Genomic DNA, 27,572 nt, shown 5'->3' on the forward strand with positions numbered 1-27,572 from the left:
GGGGGAGAAGTTCTAACCACAAGAACACACAATCTTTGATTTGATCTTTGATTTGTTCTGATTTCATGTTCTTCAACTGAGCATTATTCTAGAATTTTCTAATTAAGCAATTTAATAAATAGACTGAAACAACTTCACCCTGAAAAGTGAACATATGTTTCCACACCTTCCTGTAGACAAATCATTGCTTGCCTGGTCTAATAAAGGTAAAGATCTCAACTTTGTTTTAGTAAATAGTTTATGGATAACAAATTATCTTCTTTAATTTCTGAAGTTTGTTAAGCAGGCTAACGATGATACAAGTAGAAAAAGAATTTTAAAAAAACAAACACAACATGGACTAGTGAGTCAGTGAACTAGAACATCTGGATGAAGGGAAAGAGGGAATGGGTGAAGGGACATAGATGTACATAATTATTTTCAATGAATCAAAGAGGAAGAACAAATCCATCAACACTATGGATATAATATAATCAGAAAAAACAAAACCCAAATACTATACCTCATAGAGCTTCTCAAAATCTTCATGAGAAAGTTTCTGGCCACATCAATGTCACTTTCAGATGGCATTTTCTTTGCTATAATATCCACCACCTCTTTCATCTTCCTAAGCAATCAACCAATGAGGGAATTAACTAAACTGAGTTGAAAGTTGAGGCAAAAATGACTTTTAAAAAAAACAAAAACCTCTTACATTTTAGCCATTGAGGCTTTGACTTGGAGTATACTTGGAAGTGAAAAGGACACAAGTGTTGCGCATTACTAGAGAGGAACAGTACCATGTCAAGAACTATGCTCAGTTGTCCCCCTTCTCAGAGTTGCCACAAAAACATCATGAAACCTTTCCTGACTGCTGCCCTACCCCCTGACTCTTAGCACACTACTTAGTATTTAGTCATGTAATCTGTAATATTTAATAATTAATAAAATTTATATAATGCTTACTAACTCAATTATGATCCTTACAACAATCCTGAGAGGTAAGATGCAATCTGCAAGAGATGAGGAAATGAAGACAACAGAGCCTAAATGACTTCCCCTGTGTCTTACAACCAACTGAAGTATCTGAGGTAGGATTTGAACAGACTTACTCCAGGTCTGATGCTCTATCTACCATAATACCCAGCAATCAATATATATCAGCATATGCATTTGTGATTTCCCTCATCATTTTGTATACTAATTTCTGGGCTGTTAGATGGCACAGTGGAAAGAGCATTGGCCCTGGAGTCAGGAGTACTTGAGTTCAAATCCAGCCTCAGACACTTAATAATTACCTAGCTGTGTGGCCTTGGGCAAGCCACTTAACCCACTGCCTTGCAAAAAAAAAAAACCTTAAAAAAAAAAACATATACAAATTTCACCAGAACCTAGAATAGAGACAGTCAAGTAACAGGCTTGATCCCTATTAATAAACTTTACAACAAATGTATTTACTGAAATATGATCTTCCCTATAGGAATTTATATTTCTCCATTCCTTGGTAACATTTTACGCTGCATCAAAATCTATCATACATCTGGCTTGATAGAAACACAATTATCTCTCTTGAAGTACAGAACTAGGCTGCCATTTTTTCTTTAGTAACATGAGGACTAAAATTCTAAAATGGCTGAAGAAGTGGCAAATCAATTAAAAAAAATTTGAATGGGGAGGGGATGAGTACACTTAAAGGATATGAAGGGGCAGCTGAGTGGCACAGTAAATAGAGCACTGGCCCTGGAGTTAGGAGGGCCTGAGTTCAAATGTGACCTCAGACACTTAATAATTGCTTAGCTATGTGGCCTTGAGCAAGTCACTTAACCCCATTGCCTTAAATAATTTTTTTTTAAAAAGATATGAAGGGCGGTGCATGGGGCAGCTAGGTAGCACAGTGGATACAGCACTGGCCCTGGAGTCAGGAGTCCCTGAGTTCAAATCTGGCCTCAGACCCTTAATAATTACCTAGCTGCATAGCCTTGGGCAAGCCACTTAACCCCCATTTGCCTTGGAAAAAACCTAAAAAAAAAATTAAATTAAAAAAAGATATGAAGGCTAATTGTGTGGGAAGCAGATCATTGGATCATAGATCCAGGTATCTTGGAGGTGCTCTGCTCCCACACTTTCCTTCTTCAAAAGAAGTGGAGGCCTGCTCAACACAGGCAGGAATCTTCAGGGGTGGGATTTGAATGCAGGTCCTCTGACTCCAAAGCTAGTGGCTTTTCCATCAAACCTCTTTTGCTAGATCCCAGGGTATGGGATAAAAGAAAAGAAGATTGGAGATAGATTTCAGCTCAGTATGTGAATATCTTTTTGAGCAAGTAGAGCTCTCTATATACTTTTGGAAAGGTGAGTGGCATCTTGACAGAATGCATGTCTTGGTTGGACTAAATTACCTCTGTGGTTCCTACCCTGTATTTTGATGTGACTCTTTCAACTCTCAACATTTATCAAAACAAAGAAACAAACAAACAACAAAAGAACCCCTTAGAGATTGAACCTTAAACATTTATCAGTGAAGATAAAGTTCTAGGTGTTAGATTAAAAATATCTCTCCTCCTCACAATAAATCCAAAATAAAGTCATATGAGATTTATTGAGTTGAGAATGTAAATCTTGTGGCCTTTCAAAGAGAAAATAACATCTGTGACATGACAAGACTAAAAATGGCATGCTCAAATACAGTTCCAGAGAACACCAGATCTACTCATTCTCTTTTAAACACAACTTGCTTTTGTGGCACTTTATGAAAAATAAAAAAACATAATATCACTAGGAAAATAGATTTCATGATTAGTCAAAATTCTGGAAAACAAAAATGTCTGTTGAACATAGGAATTTTTAAAAAGTAAGGAACAGGGGCTGCTAGATAGAGCACAGGGCCTGGAATCAGGAGTACTTGAGTTCAAATCCAGCCTCAGATAACTAATATTACCTAGCTGTGTGGCCTTGGGCAAGCTACTGAACCCCATTGCCTTGCAAAAACAAACAAACAAACAAACACAACAACAAAAAGTCAGGAAACATGTCAGAAATAGACCTCCCTCTATGCCACACACAATTCTAGAAGTTAATGACATAATAATGATATACAGCTTAATTAGGGATAGTTTGTTAGTTACTGAGTATAGTTATATATATATATATATATATGTATGTATATTCACACACACACACATACACACACACACACACACACACACAGTGTTAGTATAACTATTGTTCAAGGTTGGCCACATTATTTTCTCTGTTCAGCACTTAAATCAAAAGTCTTGAGGATGAAATTTTAGCTATACATTTGAGTTTTGGTCTTTGAATTTTAAGTCTGGCCAAGATATCATTTAGTGTGATACAGACAGAAAAATCAATGAATCAAGAGAATTAAATGTCCCTTGGAAGAGACTTTAGAGGTTATTTACTTCGAGTAATGCCAAATCCAAACCTTTATTCAAGTTCATTGGCAAGAATTCATCTACCCTCTTTCTGAAGCTATCCTAACCAAAGCAGTTCATCCCATTCTCAGATGGATCTAAACTACAAGGCAAAACTTCCTAATATGAAGTCCAAAATCGGCCCTTCACAATTTCTAGTTTTGTCTTCTGGGGCTATACAATAGATCATTGATTCTAAACTTATAGCTTCTCTAGCAGGAAGGAAGCTCAGAATCCATCTAGCCGAAATCCTTCATTTTAAGGCAAGAAAACAGTTCTGGGGAGATCAAATGACTCGTCTAAAATTAGACAATGACTACTACCAGAGGAAGTTCCCAAATCAAAATCCTTTGAATTTTTCTCTAGTGTTCTTTCCACTTCATCAGGCTGCTGCCAGTGTCTTATTTTTCTTACAGACTGCTCACCAATCTAAATACTTATTTCTTTTTAAGGTTTCCACTTGCTTCAGTAGGTTCTCTTATATCATGTTCTCCAAGTTTCTCACAATACTGCATGACCTATTCCAAACATGCCCTGGCTTTGTCTATATTCTTTCTAAAATTAAATGTTCAGAATTGTACATAGTCTACTGCTCAAGCTTGTAATTAGACCAAGGCAGAATAAAGTACAAGTAGCATTTTCCTTTTTCTGAACAATATACTTCCTTTACTACACAGCCTAAGTCTACACTTCCCTTTCTTCTTCTCCTAGTTGTTGTGAGAATGGTGATTCAACTTAATTCTTATTTCATCAAAATATTAAGATCTTTTTCATATGAACTGCCAGGAACTTTCTATCTTATATTAGTAAAGATGATGTTTTGAACCTAGGTGTAAGACTACTGATGCATCCTTGTTAAATTTCATCATTCACACCTGCCAGGGCCAATGCTTTCATTATACTATGATACAGTTCTTTGGGAGTTAGTGTCAGATGGATTAAAGGCAGCTAGTTGCTGTTTTGCAATATTTCCTTTAGGCATTTTACTATCTTCTAATCTTTCTTACTCATTTTACAGTTTGCAGTATAAGGAACATTTTCCCTGATCACTGGTTGTTCAGTCATTTCCAACTCTTCATAACCCTATTTGGGATTTTATTAAAAAAAAAAAAAAGATATTGGGGTAGTTTGCTATTTCCTTCTCCAGGTAATTTTAGACATGAGAAAACTGAGACATAAGTGACTTGCCCAAGATCACCTCGCTAGTAAGGATTTGAGCCCATATTTGAACTCAGGTCTTCCTGATTCGACATTCTATCCTTATACTACCTACTACCTCTCCCTTGGTTGGCATAGAAGTGAATATTTTTTCTTTACTCTTGCCTATATTATTTTAATATATCCCTTTTTTAAAAAAGATATAATAGGGCTGAGCCAAGGTCGCAGCATGAAGGCAGGATGATTCCCCAGAAACTCCTTCCCCCCCCCCCAAAACTCTAAAATCTGTCAAATTATGACTAGCCAAAATTAGAGGGGTAGAACCCACAGAAACACTGGGTGATACAATTTCCCAGACCAAGGCAACTTAGAAATTCACCAGGAAAGGTGTGTTTCACCAGGACCAGGGGTTGGGGAAAAAAGCCATGGTCACAGGGCAGCGCAATGCAGCCCAGAACTAATCAGGAACAGCTTGAAGGGGCAGTGAGAGGACTCTCCTACACAAGAACGAATACAGAATGAAGACTACCAGCCTCAGAATAGCCTTGCAGTAAGAACTTGCAGTGTGAATAGGGAAGTCAGCTTATACCTACAGAGCACAGCCCAACAGACAGTAAGGGGGTTGGGGGGAGCCTGCAGAAATCTCTCTGCCCTCCCTGGGGCAGGACTTTGCTGTTTGCCCAAACTCAGATCCAGATTGCAGTTTAGGCTTCCATACTAAGATAGCCAGGCAGGGACCCTCCTCACAGCTCCAGGGCAGAGGGGGAGTACCTGTGGTCATCTACATATCAAAGCACAGGGAAGAGAGCATAAGACCTTTAAGGAATAAAGGTCCCAGTGGGGTGTCCCAAGAAACCCCCAAAGCCTTGGAAATGTGGTAATTTAAGCTTAGGGTGAGGAAACAAGCAAACAAAAGAAAAAGAATCTGACCAAAGAAAATTACTTTGATCCCATGGAAGATTCATAAGATAGTAAATTTAAAGCTTCTGTATCCAAAGCCTCTAAGAGAAATAGAAAATGGCTTCAGGTTATGAGTTCAAAAAGGCTTTGAAAAAGAATTAAGGGAGGTGGAGGAAAAATTGGGAGGAAAAATGAGAGTGATGAAGATAAATCATGAAAACCAAATCAGCAACTTGGTGAAAGACAGACAAAAAAATATACTGAAGAAAAATAATATGCTAAAAATCAGTTTAGGCCAAATGGAAAAAGCAAAATAAAAGGCAAATGAGGAGAATGCCTTAAAAAGCAGAATTGGCCAACTAGAAAAGGAGATAAAAAAGCTCTCTGAAAAATATAACTCATTCAAATGAAGAATGGAACTAAAGGAAGCATATGACTTTGCAAGAAATCAGGAAGAAATAAAATTCTTCCAAAAAAGCCAAAAATTAGAAGAAAATGTGAAATATCTCATCGGAAAAACAACCATCTTCAAAAACAGATCCAGGAGAAATGATCTGAAAATGATTTGGCTTCGGGCGGCTAGATGGCACAGTGAATAGAGCATCGGCCCTGGAGTCAGGAGAACCAGAGTTCAAATCTGACCTCAGACACTTAATAATTACCTAGCTGTGTGGCCTTGGGCAAACCACTTAACCCCATTTGCCTTGAAAAAAAAAAACTAAAAAAAAAAAGGGCTACCTGAAAGTCATGACCAGGAAAAGAGCCTAGGCTTCATTTTTCAAGAAATAATACAACAAAATTGCCCTGAGATCCTAGAAGAGGCTAAAATAGAAACTAAGGGAATTCACCAGTCACCTTCTGAAAGAGATCCTAAAAGGAAAAACTCCCAGGAATATTATAGCCAAATTCCAAAACTACCAAGTCAAAGAGAAAATACGAAAAGCTGCCCAAAACAAACAATTCAACTACCATGGCTCTAGAGTCAGAATTGCACAAACTCTGACAACATCTACAATAAGCGCTCATAGGGATTGGAATATGATATTCTGGAAGGCAAAAGATCTTGGTTTACAACCAAGAATCAACTATCCAAAAAAACGAACATCCTCTTTCAAGTTAAAAGATGGACTTTCAATGAAACAGGGGACTTTCAAACTTTCCTATTGAAACAACCAGAGCTGAACAGAAAGTCTGATCTTCAAACACAGGACCCTGTTGAACCATAGAGGGGATGGATGAGGACTATGAGGAACTTAATGATATTGAACTGTTTGTATTCCTACATGGGAAAAAGACACTGATAACTCATATGAACTTTCTCATTTATAAGAGTTGTTAGAAGGAGCATATATAGACAAGGCACAGGAAGGAGCAGAATATAGTAAAAAGATGGAGTCAATGTGTGATAAAGGAAGAGAAGGGAGTGGAAGAATGGGCTAAGATATTTTACATAAAAGTCAAGAAAAAGTTTTTTTTTTCCAATGGAATGCAACAGGGGAAGGCAAAGGGAATGAGTGAGCCTTCATTCTCATCAAAAATGGCTCAGAGAGAGATGGCTAGGTGACACAGTGGATAGAGCACCAGCCCTGGAGTCAGGAGTACCTGAGTTCAAATCCGACCTCAGACAGTTAATAATTACCTAGCTGTGTGGCCTTGGGCAAGCCACTTAACCCCAATGCCTTGCAAAAAAAAAAAAAAAAAAAAAGAAATGGCTCAGAGAAGAAATAACATACACACTTAATAGGGTATAGAAATCTATCTTACCCTAGAGAAAAATGAGGAGAAAGGGATGGGATAAGGGGGAACAGGAGGAGGGAAGATCATGGGAAGGGGTGATCAGATACAACACACTTCAGGGTAGGGACAGGATGAAAGGAAAGAGAGAAGAGAATGAGAGCAGGGAGGAATAGAGTAGAGGGAAATATAGCTAGTAATATAGCAACTGTGGGAAAAATATTGAAGTAACTTCTCTGGTGGACTTATAATAAAGAAAGAACTCACCCCAGAGGCAGAGCCATTGGAATATGAACACAGACTGAAGTACATTTTTTTTCTCTCTTACTATTCTTGAGGTTTCTCATCTTCTTGGGCGGAGGGGGGGTTTATATTTACTCTTATAACAAGATTATTGCAATAATATAAAATAAATAAACCTCCCTAAAAAGATGTAATGATACTTTAGTTTTTATGGTCGAGGAGAAGGAATTTGTCACATCTACTTTATGTACTGACCTAGTATTGTATTATATCTCTAGGAGTTATATACTTTCTTACAGAGAGTTTTCTGAATGTATAGAAGAATCATGTAACTCTTCTTAAGGTACACAATGTCAAAAGCAACTCTGTTCCAAGAGGGATATATACATCTGTGAGTATAGAATGGAATGAATATAAAGTATAGTTAAAGTACATAAGCAATAAAAATCAATCAGATAAAATGTAATTGGGAAATATTTAATGAAAAAATAAAAATACAATACAGGATATATAATGTTAATTTATTATTTTGAACATCAGTATGTGGTCAGTAGGAATCAGATTTTGAATTTGACACCAGTACTCTGGAATTATTGAGGAAGTTTTATGGTAGATTGAAAAACTGGGTTGAAATAATATAAAATAAATAAACCTCCCTAAAAAGATGTAATGATACTTTAGTTTTTATGGTCGAGGAGAAGGAATTTGTCACATCTACTTTATGTACTGACCTAGTATTGTATTATATCTCTAGGAGTTATATACTTTCTTACAGAGAGTTTTCTGAATGTATAGAAGAATCATGTAACTCTTCTTAAGGTACACAATGTCAAAAGCAACTCTGTTCCAAGAGGGATATATACATCTGTGAGTATAGAATGGGATGAATATAAAGTATAGTTAAAGTACATAAGCAATAATATGGATAAATACCTGCAGGAGGAGGAGAAAAAAAGTATTCCTTAAGAAATAAATTTTTTTTAAAAATGACTCAAATAATACAGTCTTTTCACCATTATCTGTTATCATCAGAGAACTTTTGACCTTGGTCAAGTCATACTCAGTTACTGAGTCTCACTATACTCATTTGTAAGATGAGAGGACTGGACTAGATAGCCTCTGATGATCTTATGTAATCCTAATTTTTCTTAAAGAGGTAGGTTTAAACATTTCAAAAACTTGAATACTATTTTTATTTGTTAAAATGTCAAAGATTTAAAAATATCATTGAAGTAAAATACCTTTAAAACTACTAGTTTGTAATTTATGATAACAGACAAGGGTTGGGATAAAGTTTATCTTTGCTTTAAATTGATATAAACAAAAATTAATGCATTTTTCAGAACTTATGATAGTAGCAATATACATAAAATACCTATGTGTCAATTTTTAACAGATCCCCTCATACACTTAATGGTGCCAAAGTCTTGACATTTTCTCAAATTTCCAAGGGCAGACAAAATCAATCAGATAAAATGTAATTGGGAAATATTTAATGAAAAAATAAAAATACAATACAGGATATATAATGTTAATTTATTATTTTGAACATCAGTATGTGGTCAGTAGGAATCAGATTTTGAATTTGACACCAGTACTCTGGAATTATTGAGGAAGTTTTATGGTAGATTGAAAAACTGGGTTGAAATTTTGATGATTTTGGTTCTAATTCGAGTTCTTGATGGCTTAATGCTACTGGGCTTTCTTTTGATATTGTAATCTGTAAGATCTCTAATAGTTGTAATAGTAATGAAATTGTTCTCTGCTTTATGAACTCATTTTGTGGTGGTTTAATTTTTTTATTAAAGCATACCCCCGGGGTTCTCAAGGATACTATTTTTAGTCATTTGAGATAATATCTTAGCAAGTAATAAAATTAGATTTCTTTAAAATGTCTATAATTTCAATTGGTTTTCTCCCCAGTAGTCTAAGTTAGTGAGATTTTACCATTTGAGACTACACAGAATTTGTTATATAACTGAGGAAAAGACTAGAGAGAAGACTTGTGGTTCCCAGGGAATTATATCTTTGTGAATAAGGCAGCAAGATGGTGGAATGGAGCCAGAGCACTGGCCTTGGAGCCAGGAAGGTCCAAGTTCAAATCCAGTCACAGACACTTGTCACTTACTAGCTGTGTGACCTTGGGGCAAGTCACTTAACCCTAATTGCCTCACATCCAGGGTCATCTCTAGTCATTCTGATTCATAACTGGCCATTGGATCCAGATGACTCTGGAGGACAAAGTGAGGCTAGTAAACAGCACAGCCTCCCTCACTCAAATCCAAATCAATGTGCCTGTCATGGTATCAGCTCTCTGATGCCATGTCTCTCTTTGAGAATGAAGGACAAAACATGATCATCAATTTGGCCAATTTGGACTATTCATCCAGTTTATTGTAATACAGACATCAACAATCCATGTCCCAAATTAGACATGGTCATAGAAGAACTCTAAATTTACTAAAGTAAGTCTTTTGGAGTCATCCTCCCATCTTTACCCTCAATCCTTCCCCTAAGGTATCAAATGTTCAATGAATATAAGAAGTCTTTCAGCTGGTATTCTATTCATGTCTGGCCTATATGAAATACCCAATCATCTGTCACTCTTTTTTACAGAAATCAAACTCTTTTCATTCCAAAAGTAGAAATGATTATAGGTCGAGTTATTTAAGAAAAGCCTAATAATTTATTTCTGATACTTGTTTTGTTGTTGTTCAGTGATATTTGATATTGTGTGACCCTTTTAGGGTTTTCTTGGCAAAGATATTGGATTGGTTTGCCATTTCCTTCTCCAGCCCATTTACAGATAGGGAAACTGAAGGAAACAGTTACTAGCCTAGGGTGACAAAGCTAGTAAGTGAGGTCAGATTTGAACTTGCCAAGATAAGTCTTCCTGATTCCAGGCCCAGTACTCTATCTACTGCCTCAGAAACTTGTAGTTAGCTTTATTCTTTTTTTGAAGTTTTTTTCTGCAAGGCAATGGGGTTAAGTGGCTTGCCCAAGGTCACACAGCTAGGTAATTATTAAGTATCTGAGGCCGGATTTGAACTCAGGTACTCCTGACTCCAGGGCCGGTGCTCTATCCACTGCGCCACCTAGCCACTCCAGTTAACTTTATTCTGCAAAAATTATGAACTCCATATATTCAAAAAAATGATGTAAGCATGGAGCAATGAATAAAATAATGACTTTTAAAATGAAAATCTCTCTTTCTCATTAAAAAATAGTTCAACCTTTCAAAGAGAAAAGTTGAAGTTTTGAATGCAATACTTTATCCTCTCTGGCCTTAGGCTCTGCTTCCCAGCTGTGAATTCAGGCAAATCATTTTAGTTCTCTGGACTGCAGTTTAATGAGGGGATTGGACCATTAAAGATTCACTCTCTAAGTTCTATTGATTACATGCCTGTAGAAAGAGGTCAAAAATGATTAAACAGCAAAAAAGTCGGCCACCACGGTGATAAACATTTGGCAAATGAATCTAAGGATTTTTAAAATAGACAATTAACGCAATGAATCTCTAAAGACCTCTATGGAGAAAATATTTATAGCTAAAGTATCTCTTGCCCATTTGGCAACCATAAATAATAGTAATTTTATGAATCTAAAATATATAAATACAGCAAGATAACCATATTTAACTTTAATTTTAACCTACTGCTACTAATATTAAAAAAAGCAGGTGATCCATTACTATAAGGATTAAAAAGACAATCTAATAAAGATTTCTGTCTTCTCAAATGTTTATATGGTTCACCAAGTAGTTTAAGAAATCAGGCTGAAACATTCAATTTCGATCAATGTATAGCATGGAAACAATGTAAAGATTATCAGACAGCCTTCTGTGGGGGGGGGGGGATTGTAAAATTCAAAACCTTACAAAAATGATAGGTAGATACTACTATTGTATGTAATTGGAAAACAAATAAAATGTTAAAAAAAAAAAAAGAAGATGAAATCAGGTTGAAGGTAGCAGAGATAAACTAAAAAAAACTTACTACCTAAAAATGAAAAAAAAAAAGCACTTCAAGTAGCATTTGGATGAGCTGCTTTTTTTTTTCTTTAAAAAAATCTTAAAACATCAATCTTCAGTAGTCCAATTATATTCCACCCAGTTTTAATAAGGTCACCTAGGAGAAAAGGCTTTTGAACCCAGCTGCATCAGGTCTTGGAAAATGATGATGAGCTGTGAAAAATACACCAGTAGGAAAAAATTTTAAAAGGTTCTGGTTCTGCCAGAGGGAATCAAGACTTAAAGAGATGAAAAGGGATCCTTTTTTTTACTTTACTTTTCTTACCTACAGACAGATCTTTCCAAATACTTTCGCTCAAGGCATACAGATTTCTATAATCTATTCATAAAATGGTAGGAACTGAGACTCATTCTAAACAATCTAAAAGAATAGAGGTAAAATTCACAGTAATCTTTATTATTTTGCTTGCAAAATATTCTAGAAGCTTAAGAACAAAATGCAAACTAACTTCTTAATGGGGGAAAAAAGGAACAAACTGACTACAAATTGTTCTTTGATGACAGAGAAGCAAATTTGAGATTAGACTTAAAATTTATATTTGTATGTTTTATGATAATTTTGCTAACTTGAGTGATAAAATTTCACATGAAATTTGAAATCATATTTGAGGATGACTTTTTTGCTCTACTTTTTTCTATAGCGAATAAGCTAGTGAAATTAAAATTATTAGACTAATGGCAGCAAACAGTATGATTAATTTACAAACTAATAAATCAATTTCTATTTTTATTTTTATTTTTTTAGGTTTTTGCTAGGCAATGGGGTTAAATGGCTTGCCCAAGGCCACACAGCTAGGTAATTATTAAGTGTCTGAGACCAGATTTGAACCCAGGTACTCCTGACTCCAGGGCTGGTGCTTTATCCACTGCACCACCTAGCGGCCCTCAATTTCGATTTTAACAAAGAAAATGCTAAATCCTAGTGATAGGAGCAGTGTCATCTAAGGAGCTCTACTGATCAGTGATTCACAAGAGCACTGTAACTTTGTAGTTACAAATCTTCTTATATAGATTATGTTGTATTTCTCTTGACAACTCAGTGATAAATCTAATGTAATATTATTATCCTTATTTTATTAATGAGAAAAGCAGAGCTGTTGGGTTTTTTTTTTTTAACCAGGCTCTAAATGGCAGCATTGGGGGGTTTAAATTTAGGAATTTTTAAAAAATTTTTTCATTATACTTATAATGTAACAAATTCATCAATTCTGTTTGGTTTAAATTTCTAGCATCAACTTCAAATATTTGTTTGCATTCCAGTTGACCATTTTCTCCAAATCTTCAGACCCTACCACTCCCCAAAGGCAGGTATCTAGTTTTCTTTAATCTTTTTACTTCCCTAAGAACCTAGGGCAGTGGTTTTTTTTATAACATAGGGATTTAAGAAATATTATTTGAATGAATGAGAAAACAATGTTCTTAATGATATTTTTAATATAAATACATTAATTTGTAAAAAGTAATCAAACCTTGTCAAAAATTGCAGTGTAAATTACTACCTTCTCTAATTTAGCATATCTAACTTAAGTCAAAAAACGGTTCCTCTTCCTAACAGAATTACAAGTGGAATCTGTTTCAGACTTGAAAATGGATCTTTCCAGCTTTGAATAGGAGGCTGATTTAGTTGGATTTTAATTTCAGAAATGATCTTTCTGTAAATTAGATTCTTTTTGTTTGAAACTCTATACTGATGAGATAATATAGTATCATGCAAAGAACACTTTACTGAATCCCAGGCACCCTAATTTTAGATCTGGTCAAACAACTAGTTAGTTGTGTTATCTTGAACAAATTGCTTGAGATTTGGGGAACTGACTTTCTTTATCTGTAAAATGAAAAGGCTGGATTAAATGATATCTAACATATCTTTGAGATCTGAGTCTATGTTTCTATCTGAGGTATCTGATGATTCTAACACAACTATCTAATCTCATTTGGGCCCTCAGGAGATTCATGGTATTTATTTTTTATTAATTCTCTCAAGGGCCTGCTAGGAGTTGCATCAAACTTTTTCTTTGCTTATCAAGTTCCCAACTATAAATTCATCACTCTCAAGATGACTTTGTCTTCATTTTTAAAAAGACCAAGGTCATCAGATATAAGCTCTAAATTCTTTCTTCCTTAACTCTAATCTTTTCTCCATCTTTACTAATCCTCATTTATTTTCCTTGCTTCTGCTCTAGAACCTTGCTCAATCTATCATTTCAATGTCTACCTCTATCAATTCCTTCCCCCTTTGACTATTAGTGTTTCATCCAATCTCCCCTATATTTTAAAAAAAAAATCTCTTTAACCCAGCATAATTCTCTAACCTTATATTCCCTGAACTCTCTTTCCTCATTATCCATACTCAGGACTTCATAGCCCCTCCAAATAGTCTTCCATTTGGACTCTCCTGGCTCTTTTCTAGATCATTTTGCTGCCAAATCTTGGTTTTTTCCTATATTCTTGACTTTGCTGAAATATTTAACACTCTTGACCAACCCCTTCTACTGGTTTTACTTTCATAGCACAGATTTCTCATTGTTTCTTTAATTTTCTAACTGTTTTTCCATATTCTTCACTAACTTCTTATCTTATCACCTCATACCTGAACTGATGATGGAGGAACTGCCTCCTTCAGGTCTCTCTCAAAGTGATTTCCCTTTAAGTTCAGGTCTGACCATGTTCTCCCTACCCCTGACTATTCAATCCTACTCCAGTGGTTCTCTGTAGCCATCATAATGGCATATTGGCACCCTTTGAAAATCAGACTTTCATGGCCTATCATCTCTTCTACCTTCTCTAGTCTTTTCTTACACCTTATTACCCTTCCTACTATATACTCTTCAATCCAATGACACTGGTCTCCTGGCTGTCCCTCAAACAAAATACTCCCATCTCTCAGATCCAGGTTTACTCTCTATCTCCACTGACTGGAATGTTCTTCCTGAATTGTACCTTCTGACTTCCCCTTCTAAAAAAAATTCCATTTTTCCAAAAGTCTTTTCCCCAACTCCTCTTAATTCTAGTGCCTTCCTTCTTTCAATTATCTATTATCTCTATATAGTTGTACTAGCATTAGACAGTGAGTTCCTTGAGAGCAAGTATTGCCTGTTACCTATTTTTTCCCCCCAACACTTAACATAGTGTCTGATACACAGTAGGTACTGGATAAATGCTTACTTATTGATTATCTTATTCCCACTCTTTTGATATAGTTCTCAAGATTCTACTCTTGGTCATCTTTTCTTCATACAGGTCCTCCATTGGAGATATTATTCATTTTCATGGTTTCTAGGGGAAAAAAAAACTTATAAATCAGCATCTCCTGGAGGACCAACATCTCCCACTGAGTTACAGTCCTACAGCTTCAATTCAACTGTTTACTATATTTCTGTACCTTGAATAGATTCCACTCCACAGTCCCATCTCTCTGCCTACCTGTACTAATCTCTAAAAGCACCAACTTAGATGCCACCTCTTCCATGAAATCTCTTATCCAATGAGTTGTAAATGATCTCATCATAATTTACAAGTTTTATCTCACTTTAAAGACCCACAAGCTCCTAGAGCATAGAGATAGAAAATCTTTGAATCCTTTGAAACTAGCACAGTACATAGCATATATCAGATAATTAATGTTTGCTGAATTTAATTCAATCTACATCTAAAAGGAACAAAGTGCTATTTCTATTATCCAGGAGAAATGCTAATGCTAATGACTAAAACTAGAAAAACAAAAAGAAAAAGAGAAAAATAAGGTGCTATATTGTCAACAATTGAACAACTCAGTTATGCTTATGAGGAGGGAAAAACTAAGAAGAAAGGAAGAAGGGGGCTACCACTACAATTTTATCCTTAGGAACTTAGTGTATAAGTTCCATACAACTTAGAATATGGTGCCCCCTAACCTTTTACCCAGTAGGTGTTCACTACCAAGAATATACTCAGGATAATTGCAAATCCTCCCATATTTTAAATCCCAGAATGACTTCAGGATAAAGTGAGGAATAAAATTATTCCACAGGATTCCTTTGTTAACCAAGTCAAGCCTCTAACTTTAGCTTAGAAGTCCTTTAATCTAACCACTCAAATTTATAGATGAGAAAACAAGAACCAATGTCTTTCTAATGATCACTACTATCAATTGGCAGGGGGACCATAAGTAACAGAGTTAGAATTCAAATCAAGATCTTCTGATTCCAAATCACTGCTACCTAATGACAATTCTCAATTTTCCCTTCAAAAATAAATTATGGAATGTCAATTTGTTATCCACAAATCTCTGGGTATAATTTTCAGTATCCTCAGACTAACAGCCAGTTTTAAGAAAGGAATAAGATGGGGTAGCTAGGTGGCACAGTGCATAGAGCACAAGCCCTGGAGTCAGGAGTACCTGAGTTCAAATCTGGCCTCAGACACTTAAAAATTACCTAGCTGTGTGGCCTTAGGCAAGCCACTTAACCCCATTTGCCTTACCAAAAAAAAAAAAAAAAAAAAAAAAAAAACCCTAAAAAGAAAGAAATAAGATAATAGAAAGGTCCCTTCTAGCTCTTAAGTCTATGATCAGTAGTTTGCAATAGACTGAAAGATCATGTAGCAGGTCATTTGGCATATTTCAGCTCTAGAAAAATCAAAGATTTCTCTAATTTTAATAAAGGTTGAACAATAAATTGGTATCATGTGGTGGTATTCACCAAAAATTTTTTTTTTCAGCAACCCTTCAAGACCTCAGTGTACACAATGCAATATTGTGGATGGCTGACATCACATGTGACCAAATCTACATCCCTAATAGGATACCAGTAAGCTAGTTCCTGTCTTTATGTATATGGGAAATCAAATAAGGATAGAAAATTCCCAAAAGACTGAAATAGCTGAAACTGATATAGTAGATCAAAGCTGTATTTTAAACAAATGCCAGTGCCAGGAAGAATACAGATGAAGATTAAAGCATCAGAGAGTGCTTTTCTCTAGAAGTTTGATTTTGAGCTATCTTTCTCTTGAAAAAAGCATGCATGAGACACTATTTTCTTACAATCTATTATGTTTGCAATAGGATCCTTAAGCAGAAGTGATTAAGTTTAATACAACAGCTCTTTCAATAGTTATTCATGCAATGAACACTTATTTAGTATCTAGCATCAAAGAATAAATCCTAATCTTGAGTTTACTGCAGATATTTTCTATTAATTTTTTAGTATTTTCATATGCCAAAAAAAGTCCTACTTGAATCCTGAAGAAAAATAGGGAAAAGAGAACATTTGCAATGTTCAGAGGAGCAAAGGTATCTGTATTGAGCATCATGCCTTATCTGATTTTCAAGCCAGTCATTTTATTCAATTCAGAATTCAGTGGTGGCACCAACAACTTATTTCCAGGTATTCAGCTAATTAAGCTTCCCATTTTCAACAAGGCAGATTTTTGGTTCAAAATCTTGGTGGTGGGGTGGTTAGGTGGCGCAGTCGAGGTGGCTAGGTGGCACAGTGGATAGAGCACCAGCCCTGGAGTCAGGAGTACCTGAATTCAAGTCCCGGCCTCAGCCACTTAGTAATTACCTAGCTGTGTGGTCTTGGGCAAGCCACTTAACCCCATTTGCCTTGCAAAAACTAAAAAAAAAAATCTTGGTGGTACTCAAATGAGCAATTATTAATACAGTTACAATAATCTTAGAGCCCATTCTATAATTAAATAAGACAATCTATGGTTTACATATAAATATTAAAACCAAGAAGATATTCTCTAAAATAAATTTTTTTTACCATACTGATATTATAAGAAACTCTTAATTACTTCTTTGATTTAAATGGTGTTGCATTAATAACATACACAATAACACAACAGTGACTTGAAGGTTAAAAAAGACATGTTTCTTCGGAACAAATAATCTTATTTAATTATTCATGCCAAACTGTCAAAATTAGTAGCAGAATGTTTTATTTCTATTATTACTCTAAAAAAGAGATATTAAAGTCAACCTAAGGAACAGAGGATGTAACAGGAAGAAGAGAAGTGTTTTGACTGAGAAGGCTTAGAAGTTATTTTAAATTTGGGGAACCAAAGAGTTGGGTGAGGAATACAGTCTTTGGAACTATTCTGAAAGAACAGCAACACTAATTTAAAAGCCATGAAGAGACTTTTAAGAAATTTATAAAATGCTGTTATTTACTGCTCTGCAATAAAACTGTTCTAGATTATAATCTTAACAAAATTCTACAGTTATTCCAATTAGGGAAACAATGCAGAGTAGCTGAAAAATGAGCAAATAATGTTTTATCTACTAGATTTCAAAGATTTTTTTTTCATTTTCATGACACCTTACTTATTTACAAAAAAAGCTAAAGAACAAATCTATGAAAATCTTTTAATAAAGTATTTTTGGGGGTGGCTAGGAGGCACAGTGGTTAGAGCACCGGCCCTGGAGTCAGGAGTATCTGAGTTCAAATTCGGCCTCAGACACTTAATAATTACCTAGCTGTGTGGCCCTAGGCAAGCCACTTAACCCCACTGCCTTGCAAAAACTTTTAAAAAAAAGTATTTTTGATTAACTTTCAACATGAACTCATAAATGATAGCTAATAATTTATAATTGCATATAATCCAATTTGTAGTCAGTCACTGATCCATTCATACAGAGTACGTAGAAATTATTTGCTATGAGTAGCAAACACCTTCACTACTATTCTACTTTTTTTTTTAATTTCTATACATAGAACTCATCCAACCTTTCTGGAGAGAAATTTGGAACTACGCCCAAAGGGCAAGAAAAATGAGCATACCCTTTGACCCAACAATACCACTACTGGGTCTATACCCTAAAGAGATGATGAAAAAGGGTAAAAACATCACTTGCACAGAAATATTCAGAGCAGTCCTGTTTGTGGTGGCAAAGAATTGGAAATCAAGTAAATGTCCTTCAACTGGGGAATGGGTTAGCAAACTGTGATATCTGTATGTCATGGAACACTATTGTTCTATTAGAAACCAGAAGGGATGGGATTTCAGGGAAGCCTGGAGGGATTTGCATGAACTGATGCTGAGTGAGATGAACAGAACCAGAAAAACACTGTACACCCTAACAGCAACATGGGGGTGATGGTCAACCTTGATGGACTTGCTCATTCCATAAGTGCAACAATCAGGGACAATTTTGGGCTGTCTGCAATGGAGAATATCATCTGTATCCAGAGAAAGAACTGTTGGAGTTTGAACAAAGTTCAAGGACTATTACCCTTAATTTAGAAAAAAATCATATATTGTCTGATCTTGTTATCTCTAAGACTTTTTGTTTCCTCCTTAAGGATGTGATTTTTCTCTCAACACACTCAAATTTGGATCAATATACAACATGGAAAACAAAGTAAACACTGTCATATTGCTTTCCGGGGGGTGGGGGGGGTGGAAGTAAGATTGGGGGGAAAATTGTAAAACTCAAATAAAATCTTTAATTAAAAAAATTTCTATACATAAAAGCTATCCCTTAATTTGACAGGTGATTTAGAAATATTCATTCATAAATGAAGGCCTTGTTTTCATGGATTTAAACTAAATGAATTTTATGAATGAAAATCAGGAAGTATATTATGCACCTAACAAAGATGATCTGAGACTTTTTGAGTGTGAGAAATCTTTCCATGAAGGTCAACTGCAGCTATCTGTGATTTAGACAAGTCCCAGTGACTTTCACTGATAGAATGATCCAATAAGTCAGAGGTGCAATTTGAATCTAAGTCTTCCAGATCACCTCCTGATAAAAAAAAACCCAAAGGAAATAAGACCCTCTCTCCAAAATTCCATTTTGGTAATAGTGGTGTTGGGGAGGAGGAGGGAGGAGGGAGGAGGGAGGAGGGAGGAGGAGTCAGTAGATGATAAAGTATAGGGACTTTTCCTCCCACACCACCTATTTTAAATAACAAACACACACAAAAAAAAAATGATACTAAATAACAAGTCCAGTTTTCATCTCCTGAATACCTTAATAAAATACTAAACAAAACAAAAATACTCAATTGACCCAATAGCTCAATAATTAGTTTTTGAAAATCAGCTGAATTTTTAAAAACTGAACACCAATACTCTCCATGAGATTTAATCATTCTGGAACTCAGTTTCCTCATCTGTGAAATTACATGGTTAAAATGGTTGATCTTGAAGCTCCTTCTGAAGTCAAAATCTTTTGACCCTACTTATCTATCCTCTTATCTTCTACTAGTTAGATGATTTAATATTTTTCAATAGCAGAAAAGAGAAGAAGGCAGTTTCAACATTGCCACCACGAGAAACATATACTGCTCTCACAGTGACAACCTGAAAAGTATTTTTACACTAAAGTCTGAGAGGAAAAGACACCTCCTTTTTTTATGCTCTATGCAGAACCTTTTCTATTATGAGTGTTCCAATCCAAGGAACCCAAGTATTGTCTGGGTCCCTTGATTGTTACAATAAAGAAGTATATGTCCCAGAGCCATGTGCTCCAAAGGGAATAAAGCTCCACATCCCTCTGTGGGACTTAAAAGAGGTAGCCTAACAGATGGTAATACTAAGCTGCTCAGAGCTGCAGCCAATAAAACAGCATAGAGGTAGTAAGTAGGTCTGCAGTTTCTTCTCTCAGTGTGAGTGGGGGAAGGGAGTTGTGTTCCTAACATTTCATAAATAAAGGGTATAAGCATTTGAAAAGCTTAACCCCCTTCACAAGCCATCTTAAAGGCTACAAAATAAACCATGGAAAAGCAGATGCATTATTTAGTCGCTATTTAGAGTCCCCCACACTCAATATTTAAATTTTTAAATAAAAATCTTTAAAATTAAACAAAAAAATCAGTCCAAGTCCACTGCCAAGAGGGAAACAAACATTATTACCTCTTGTTTCTGGAAGACCCAAAGTCCATTTTGCTTCACCCCACTGGATCTTAGGCTGTTAGCACCTAGTATCCTCCACTGGCTAGACAGAGTGTGCACACAGTATCAAGGCCCACCAGATAAGAGATTCAAGATAACAGACTCCTTTAATTGTGTGCTTACCCAGGTACCTGTTGATGGATTCCCATTTGGCAAAAACCGCAAAAGCAGCTAGTCAATATGTTCTAACTCTAGGCACAGGTTTTCAAAAAAAGCCTGTTCTCAAAAGTTTCACAAGTACCTTCAAAAAGTGGAAGTACAATTTTTACCCTTTTAATTTAATTGTAAATCTAGAAGTTAATTCTCATTTATCTGTATCCCTAAAATGTGTGCTTGTGGGTTTAGTTTTCTTAATTAGCATTTTAGTTTCATAGTAGATTACTGTTTAGTGGCAATATTATCAAGTCCTCATGAAACCTTTTAAGCTCTCCAATATAATTCCCATTATGCAATATGCACTTACTGCACTACATTTCCCTTTGGAAAACTCTTCAAATTAACAATTAAAAACCAGGGAATCTTTTTTTGATAATCTACAGTAAATGTTCTCACCATTTTGGAAGACATTTTTTAAAAAGTGAATTTTCACAAAAATAACTGTTTGTGATCAGAAAAAGTTACCTGTTTGTAGAGGGGAATTGAGGTACATAAAATATAGGAAAGGAAAATAAAAAACTTAGCAACAGAGATTTCACCAAGAGCACTGCTTTTAAAGTTAACATCTTATAATTTCACCTTTTTTCAAAATATTAAATGTGATATAGGACAAAGCAACATTTATCCAGTTAACTTTTTAAATACCTGCTAAGCTAAATTAAAATCTAAATAGAAGCCAAATGTTTTCCAAAATAAAAAGTAAAATATTTACAATTCATATTTCTCTTTTCTGTACTGATTTCACTTTAGAAAAAAAAAGAAAGAAAATCTAAAAAAATATATCATGAATTCAGGTTGTCCCTCCTAAACTTTTTTTAATCTATTACAGTGGAGGTATATAGGGAGAGATACAGTAACATAAAAAAAGTGTCACTAAAAGTAATTCTGTACCTAGGATCATTCACATTAAAGTAACAAATTCACATTTTCTTTTCTTCTGAATCCTCTGTTAACAGAATATCCCCAAATTCAAAGATTTCATAACTAACACACACACACACACACACACACACACACCCTTCTGTCTGCACAAATGCCATACTAACAGCTTTCTAGGAAGGGGGAGAGGGAAATAAAACCTCATGCCGAATTAGTCTCTCACTTTTTCCAACATCAGTGCATTTGATTATAGATCTGTCATGGCTTCCAGGAACATCTGTGCTAATCAATGTTGCTGCCTTTGGAACTACCTTGTCAATGGACTGTTCCATGTATCTAGTACAAGAGGGGTGCAAAGAAATACTAGCTTCATGTTAAATAAAGGAAATATGCATTTTAAAATGAGTAACATATAAAAACTAATGCTATTTAAAAAAATTTCCTAGGAAAAAATGAACAGTGTTCATAAAATAAAACTAAGCAGTCTTCCAAATATTTACACTAGCAAGTTTTACCAGAAAATACAACCAATGCCCCATGATGTTCTTTATAAAGGATCCTGCCTCTTCTGTGCTAATCTCTGCCAGAGTGTAAATCTAGTGGGCTTAATTAGATTCAAAAAAGGGTCCCATTGCTACATTATCAGAAAAAGTAATAAATAGTAGTTGCCTGGGGCATTAGAAAATCCCTTATTCTATTCAGTACAGACAAGAAAGGCAACAATCAGTAAAATGCCTTTAATTTCTACTATATATGTAAAATAGATATAAATGGATATACAAAAAAGGTGAAAATTACTAGTTCTAGGTTCCCAAATAAAAAACTACCATCTAACACCTCAATATATTTCCCCCACAATTGCCAGCACACACCCATTTATAATCTAAGTCTTTTCTTTTCATGATTCACCAGAGTAAGGGCTGATATGGATAACTGTTTACCTAGCATAAAAATTTTTATCACTTGACCAAGATCTGATCCAATATCTATCTCCCCCAAGTATATTCTCTAAGAGAAATGCATTCAAAGGGAGTCATTGTGCCATACTCTTTCTCAATTTTCATGAAGTCAAAGCAATGCCTTCTCCTAAAATATCAATTCCAATAAATGACTGTCCAGTGAGAATAATCAAATCATATCTCAATGTGGGCATCAATCAACAAACATTTATTCGTTGCTGATCATCATTACAAGAAGGTGTTTTACAGTCTTTATAAAAAAATGTCTATTTATGTCAAAGTATTTATGACATGTCTCAGGGAGTTGAGGGAGGGAAAGAGAAAACTCAATTTTTTTTAAAAAAGGAAAGCTAAAAATTATTTTAAAAAACAAACTTGAATGTGCAGTCCATTATTATTAGAACAGTAAAGGAATGGGAAGGAAAAAGGATAAATGTTTAAAAATAAGCAGTCATTACAGATGCTGCCTCTAGACAAAAACCTGAAAGTTATCCAATCTGCCTTGCTATGCCAAACTATGTTGAACCAAAATACCAAAAATCAGGTGCCAAAATTCTCTACACCAGAAAAAATACATTATCTAGCAGAGGAGAAGCTCTTTTCCCCAATCTGACTCATTGTTTCATCTAGACAACTAAGCAACTGCTGTCTCTCAAACCCTTTGGCTTGGGCCTGAGCAAAATATACAAGAAACATACACATGGACAGTAAAGATTAGTATTGGAAGGTTTTTATTATGAGCGACATTTCACTGTAGAAGAGAATTGTGCCTTATCATTTGTAGAAAGCAGAGAGCTAGAGATCCATCTCCCGAAGTATCGCTTTCCTAGCATCAATTTCTAAATGATGACAAGATACTTATTTATCAGTCCCATGAAAAATGATCCAATTACTTTGAAAAATTTAACTTGCCAAATGAAATTCTACTCCTAACCACCTGTTAACAGAGAGAAAATCTCTCGTGCCTACAAATTAAAAGTCATACTTACCCATTCTGAAATTCGGCTATCATCTTCTCCCTATCAATTTAATTCAACAAATTTAAGAGCCAAAAAAGGCATTAAAGTTCAGCTAGTTCAATACTTTTAACTGCTTTTACAATCTGATCTTGAATCTACTCTTTATTTGAGTGTTAAGTCTTCATTTAGGTCTATGTCTTGCTTATGCCCCTAAAATTGAATTCAAAAGCAGAAACAAAAAAAGACAGAGAGAAAAAACAGACACATGGAACATAAGAAAATTAAATACTGATGGAGCAGCTTTCCATAGAAGACTGTTTCAAAGTCACAAGTGGAAGGAATGCCCTTGAAAAAATGAGAAGTTCCAGCTTCCTCAGAAATTGGAATAAAATAGAAGTGAGAATGAACAAGAATATTGAGAAATTTTAAGATGTCAAGTAGAGGAAATAAGGAAGCTTATGACAAAGGATTTCAGTTTTTTAAATAGAGTAGGAGATAAGGTGACTGGGGGTGGGGAGGGGTGGGATGGATATGAGAGATCAGCTATTAGGACAGGTAAATAAAAACCAAAATTCTAAGAGCCCATAAACCATTGACTTTGCTTTCCTCACCTCCCAGGTTTCAGGCATTTAAGGAAACAATGTCTGTGGATAAAGTTCAGTTTTTCCCTTGTAACTTCCATTGATTAATAATCTGTCATTGATTAGGATATGCAGCTTAGCTAGCCACCCTATAGGAGAAATAGGAAGGGGAAGATGCAATCAAATGAAATCTCTACCAGCTCTCCTCAAATATCAACTGGGCCTGAGAAACCAAGAGACTTTGGACAATAATCTTGCTTACTTGCTCAGCATTCATAATCAAAGAAACTACCACCAATGGAAAAAGAACCCTCCCCCCCACCCTGACCACCTGTCTTGCTTCCAGTCCAGTCACTATCTAGAGAAGCATCTCCTTTGAGAAGGAGCCTGGAAACTGCTCCTGCAGGTGCTGTAGGCATAGCTACTGAAGACCCAGAAAAGAAATTTCTCACCATCAAATTCTTTGGCCCTGACAAATCACTCAACAGCAGAACCTGATATGGTAGAAATGGCATTACAGAAGATATAGTACAGCCTACTTTGCCACTAAATCCTAAGGACCACAGGAATCTTCATCTAACATAGTTAAAATCCATGTTTTCTTCCCCATTAGAATGTAAATTCCTTAAGAGTAGGAGTTGTTTTACTTTTCTATTTGTATTTCCAGAATTTAGCAGGCACTTTGTATGTAGTGTTTATTAAGTTTTTTTATTCATTCATAATAGAAGGTTTAGAAAAGACCTTGAGAGAAGTATAATAAAGAACAATCAGGAGAAGAAAAAAGAAAGGTACTGCCAAAGTAGTAAGGAGAATGCAGTGGAGACTAGATCAAATGAATTTACAGGTGATCTTACTGGGGTAGTTGTGTGATTGATTTCATAAGTAGTTAGAAGAACCTAAGTAGGAAGTTTTGAAGGTATTACATGACCTTGAATAAGTCATTCAAACTATCCTTACCTGTAAAATATAAATAATAAATAGCTGCATAATAAGACTTAAGAATGACATGAAAAAATGTTTCTAACATCATCTATAACTATAAAAAGTACCAGAGAAATTTTACTCATAAGCAAAATTCATAGCTGTGTTTATAAGAATCATGTGTTCTACCGTGGAATTTTAACAAAGTTCAAGGATTATTCCCTTTAATTTAGAAAAAAAAGATATCTATTCTCTGATCTAGTTATCTCTTATACTTTTTGTTTCTTGCTTAAGGATATGATTTCTCTCTCATCACACTCTATTTGGATCAATATACAACAAGGAAACAAAGTAAAGACTGACAAATTGCTTTCTGTGGGGGGTGGAGGTGGAGGGAAGGAAGTAAGACTGGGTGAAAAATTGTAAAATTCAAAATAAATAAAATCTTTAATAGCTGGTAAAAAAGAATCATATGTTCTAATCACACAATGAAAAGACATACATAATGAGAATGAACACCATTTTACATAATAAATGAAAATCTAAGTAAATAGTGTAGGCAGTATTTAATAAAGTGCTATTTGTACATCATGGGCAATAATAGAGTTGGAGAATAACCTTAATAGAATATCTCAGGGGGCAGGTAGGTGGCGCAGTGGATAGAGCACCAGCCCTGGAGTCAGGAGGACCTAAGTTCAAATTTGACCTCAGATACTTAATAATTGCTAGCTGTGTGTTGGGCAAGACACTCTTAACCCCCATTGCTTTAAATAAATAAAATTTTTAAAAAAGAATATCTCAAAGAGGTTTCTTCCCACCTGAGTCTTTGAGCACTTCTACTGGCATATACTCACCCTTTAAATAACAGGATGAGAATGGATAGGTGACAGTCAGCAGCCACAGAGACCTGTCTCACCATTTTTACTAAATAATCAGAAATTCCCCCTCCAATACTATAAATATCAAGAAACCTTAGGAGTCAAAAATAATGCTAGCTTTTATCTTCAATATCTTAGCCATGATGTTATTCTAGCCAAGTTTGGGACACCCGGAACCCATGGCACTAGAAAAATAGGAAATCTCAGGTTTCAAACCAACATTAACTGAACAAATTCAGGAAGAAATTATTCTGGCTGATCACAGTTAACTGGATTATGGATAAAATCTGTTTTCAAATACTTTGTGTGTTTTTCATAATAGTTTTCTAAAGTAATATATAATTTATAGTATAGTGGAAAGAACATAGGTTCTAGAGTCAAGAAAGTCTTGATTCAAGTCTTGCCTTTGACACTTACTACCAGTGTGAACTTGGTCACATCATTGGGCTTTTATTTCTTAATCTGCACAAGTAGGATGCTGGATTAAATAACCTCTAAACTGCAAGTTCAAGCTCTATGTTTCTATAACAAATTTCCTTTTAAGTCTACGAATTCCTTCAGTTGTCATTTTACCAAGCTCTATTATTATTGTTGTCTTTGTTGTATAAAAGCTAAAGGGTATAACATGTGAAAATGGTTTTAGCATAAAATGGCAAAACCAAGGTTCTTGGGAGTTCTTGGAGAAAAGTTTATCAAAGAAATGTAGTTCAATTACGCACAAACTTTTCTATGAAGAGAAATTTAAAAACCACATACCTTCAATTTATAAATAATGCTCTTCAAGGCTCATGAGTCTTGCCCAAGTCCTTATTTTTTTAACTATTGTCTCCCTATACTTAGCTTAAAATGCATGTGTGTTCCAAACAAGCCTATCTATTGAGAGTAATTAGCACATCTCAGAGACATAGCGATGAAAGATTTTTCCCTCAAATATCTCAAATGGAAATTACAGTTGTTATGTTTAACAACTCTAGCTAGTCCATTTCGAAGGAAGTGACCTCTAAAACTACAACATACTTCAATTTTGGACATCTGAGAGGAAAAAAACTACAATTTCATAATCTGATTTTAAAAATGCAAGAATCTAAAGGTAGCACATTTGTTCTTACCTAGTGAGAGCAAACTAAAATGAAAAGGTTTTACTATGCAGATTGGTTCAAAGTTTCAGTCACTTGGATATATGTATAAGACTAACCAACAGCAACTGGTATACTAGAGTAGATATTTGCCTGAGGAGGCAATGCAAACATATTTGCTTTTTTCAACATAAACAAATTTGTGCCTACTTTGTAAAACGTCTGAGAACAAGGGAGTGTTTTGATGTGACTGGTGGAAATAGATCTCCCCTATTACACCTCTCTAATAGACTGACTCCCACAAAACTATTAATGGATTAGACAATGAAGAGAGGACACTGTCAAATGAGGTTCAACTAAAATATAGTTAGGATTTTGCCTCTTCCTTCCAGATAATATAAGAGATTATGTGATATAATTTTAATGATTTTATACCCCCTGCCTAGTGTATATTCCTCCTTACCTCCAACCTCACAGAATCTTTTTCTTCAAAATGCTGCTCAAGTACCACCTTCTATAAGAAGCCTTCCTGATCCCTCCCCTGCTCGTGTGTTTGTCTGTCTGTCTCTCTCCCCTCCCCTCCCCCCTCCTGCCCATCCCTCTCTCTTTCCCCTCACTCTTCTGTATTTATTTTGTCTGGATATTCTTATACATGTAACTGATGGGGAAAAAACATTTTGGCATGTATGGGACTATCTTTTTGATAAATTTATCAGAGACGTCCTTTGGGACAGATTCCTGGAAGTACAATTTTTGGGCCAGAATATGAACCTTTTAGTCACCTTTGAATACTTACAAACTGCTAGTG

The 27,572-nt window shown here is 35.2% G+C and overlaps 1 protein-coding gene across 4 annotated transcripts in view; it reads right to left on the bottom strand.

Moving 5' to 3' along the window:
- Positions 1–27,572, bottom strand: part of SHROOM2 (shroom family member 2) — a 270,900-nt gene that overhangs the window by 112,760 nt on the left and 130,568 nt on the right. Inside the window, exons 1-2 of one of the 4 annotated variants that reach the window (XM_074213590.1) lie at positions 21,614–24,176; positions 503–607 (exon numbers count right to left, since the gene is read on the bottom strand). The exons of 2 other annotated variants lie outside the window; for them this stretch is intronic. In XM_074213590.1, the coding sequence (XP_074069691.1) occupies positions 503–603 (101 nt within the window). In that variant the 5' untranslated portion in view covers positions 604–607; positions 21,614–24,176. Of the gene's footprint in view, positions 1–502; positions 7,144–21,613; positions 24,177–27,572 lie in introns of those variants that run through there. One more of the 4 variants, XM_074213589.1, reaches the window with a different exon arrangement.

The sequence above is a fragment of the Macrotis lagotis genome, chromosome 1, assembly GCF_037893015.1.
Source record: "Macrotis lagotis isolate mMagLag1 chromosome 1, bilby.v1.9.chrom.fasta, whole genome shotgun sequence".
NCBI lineage: Eukaryota > Metazoa > Chordata > Mammalia > Peramelemorphia > Peramelidae > Macrotis > Macrotis lagotis.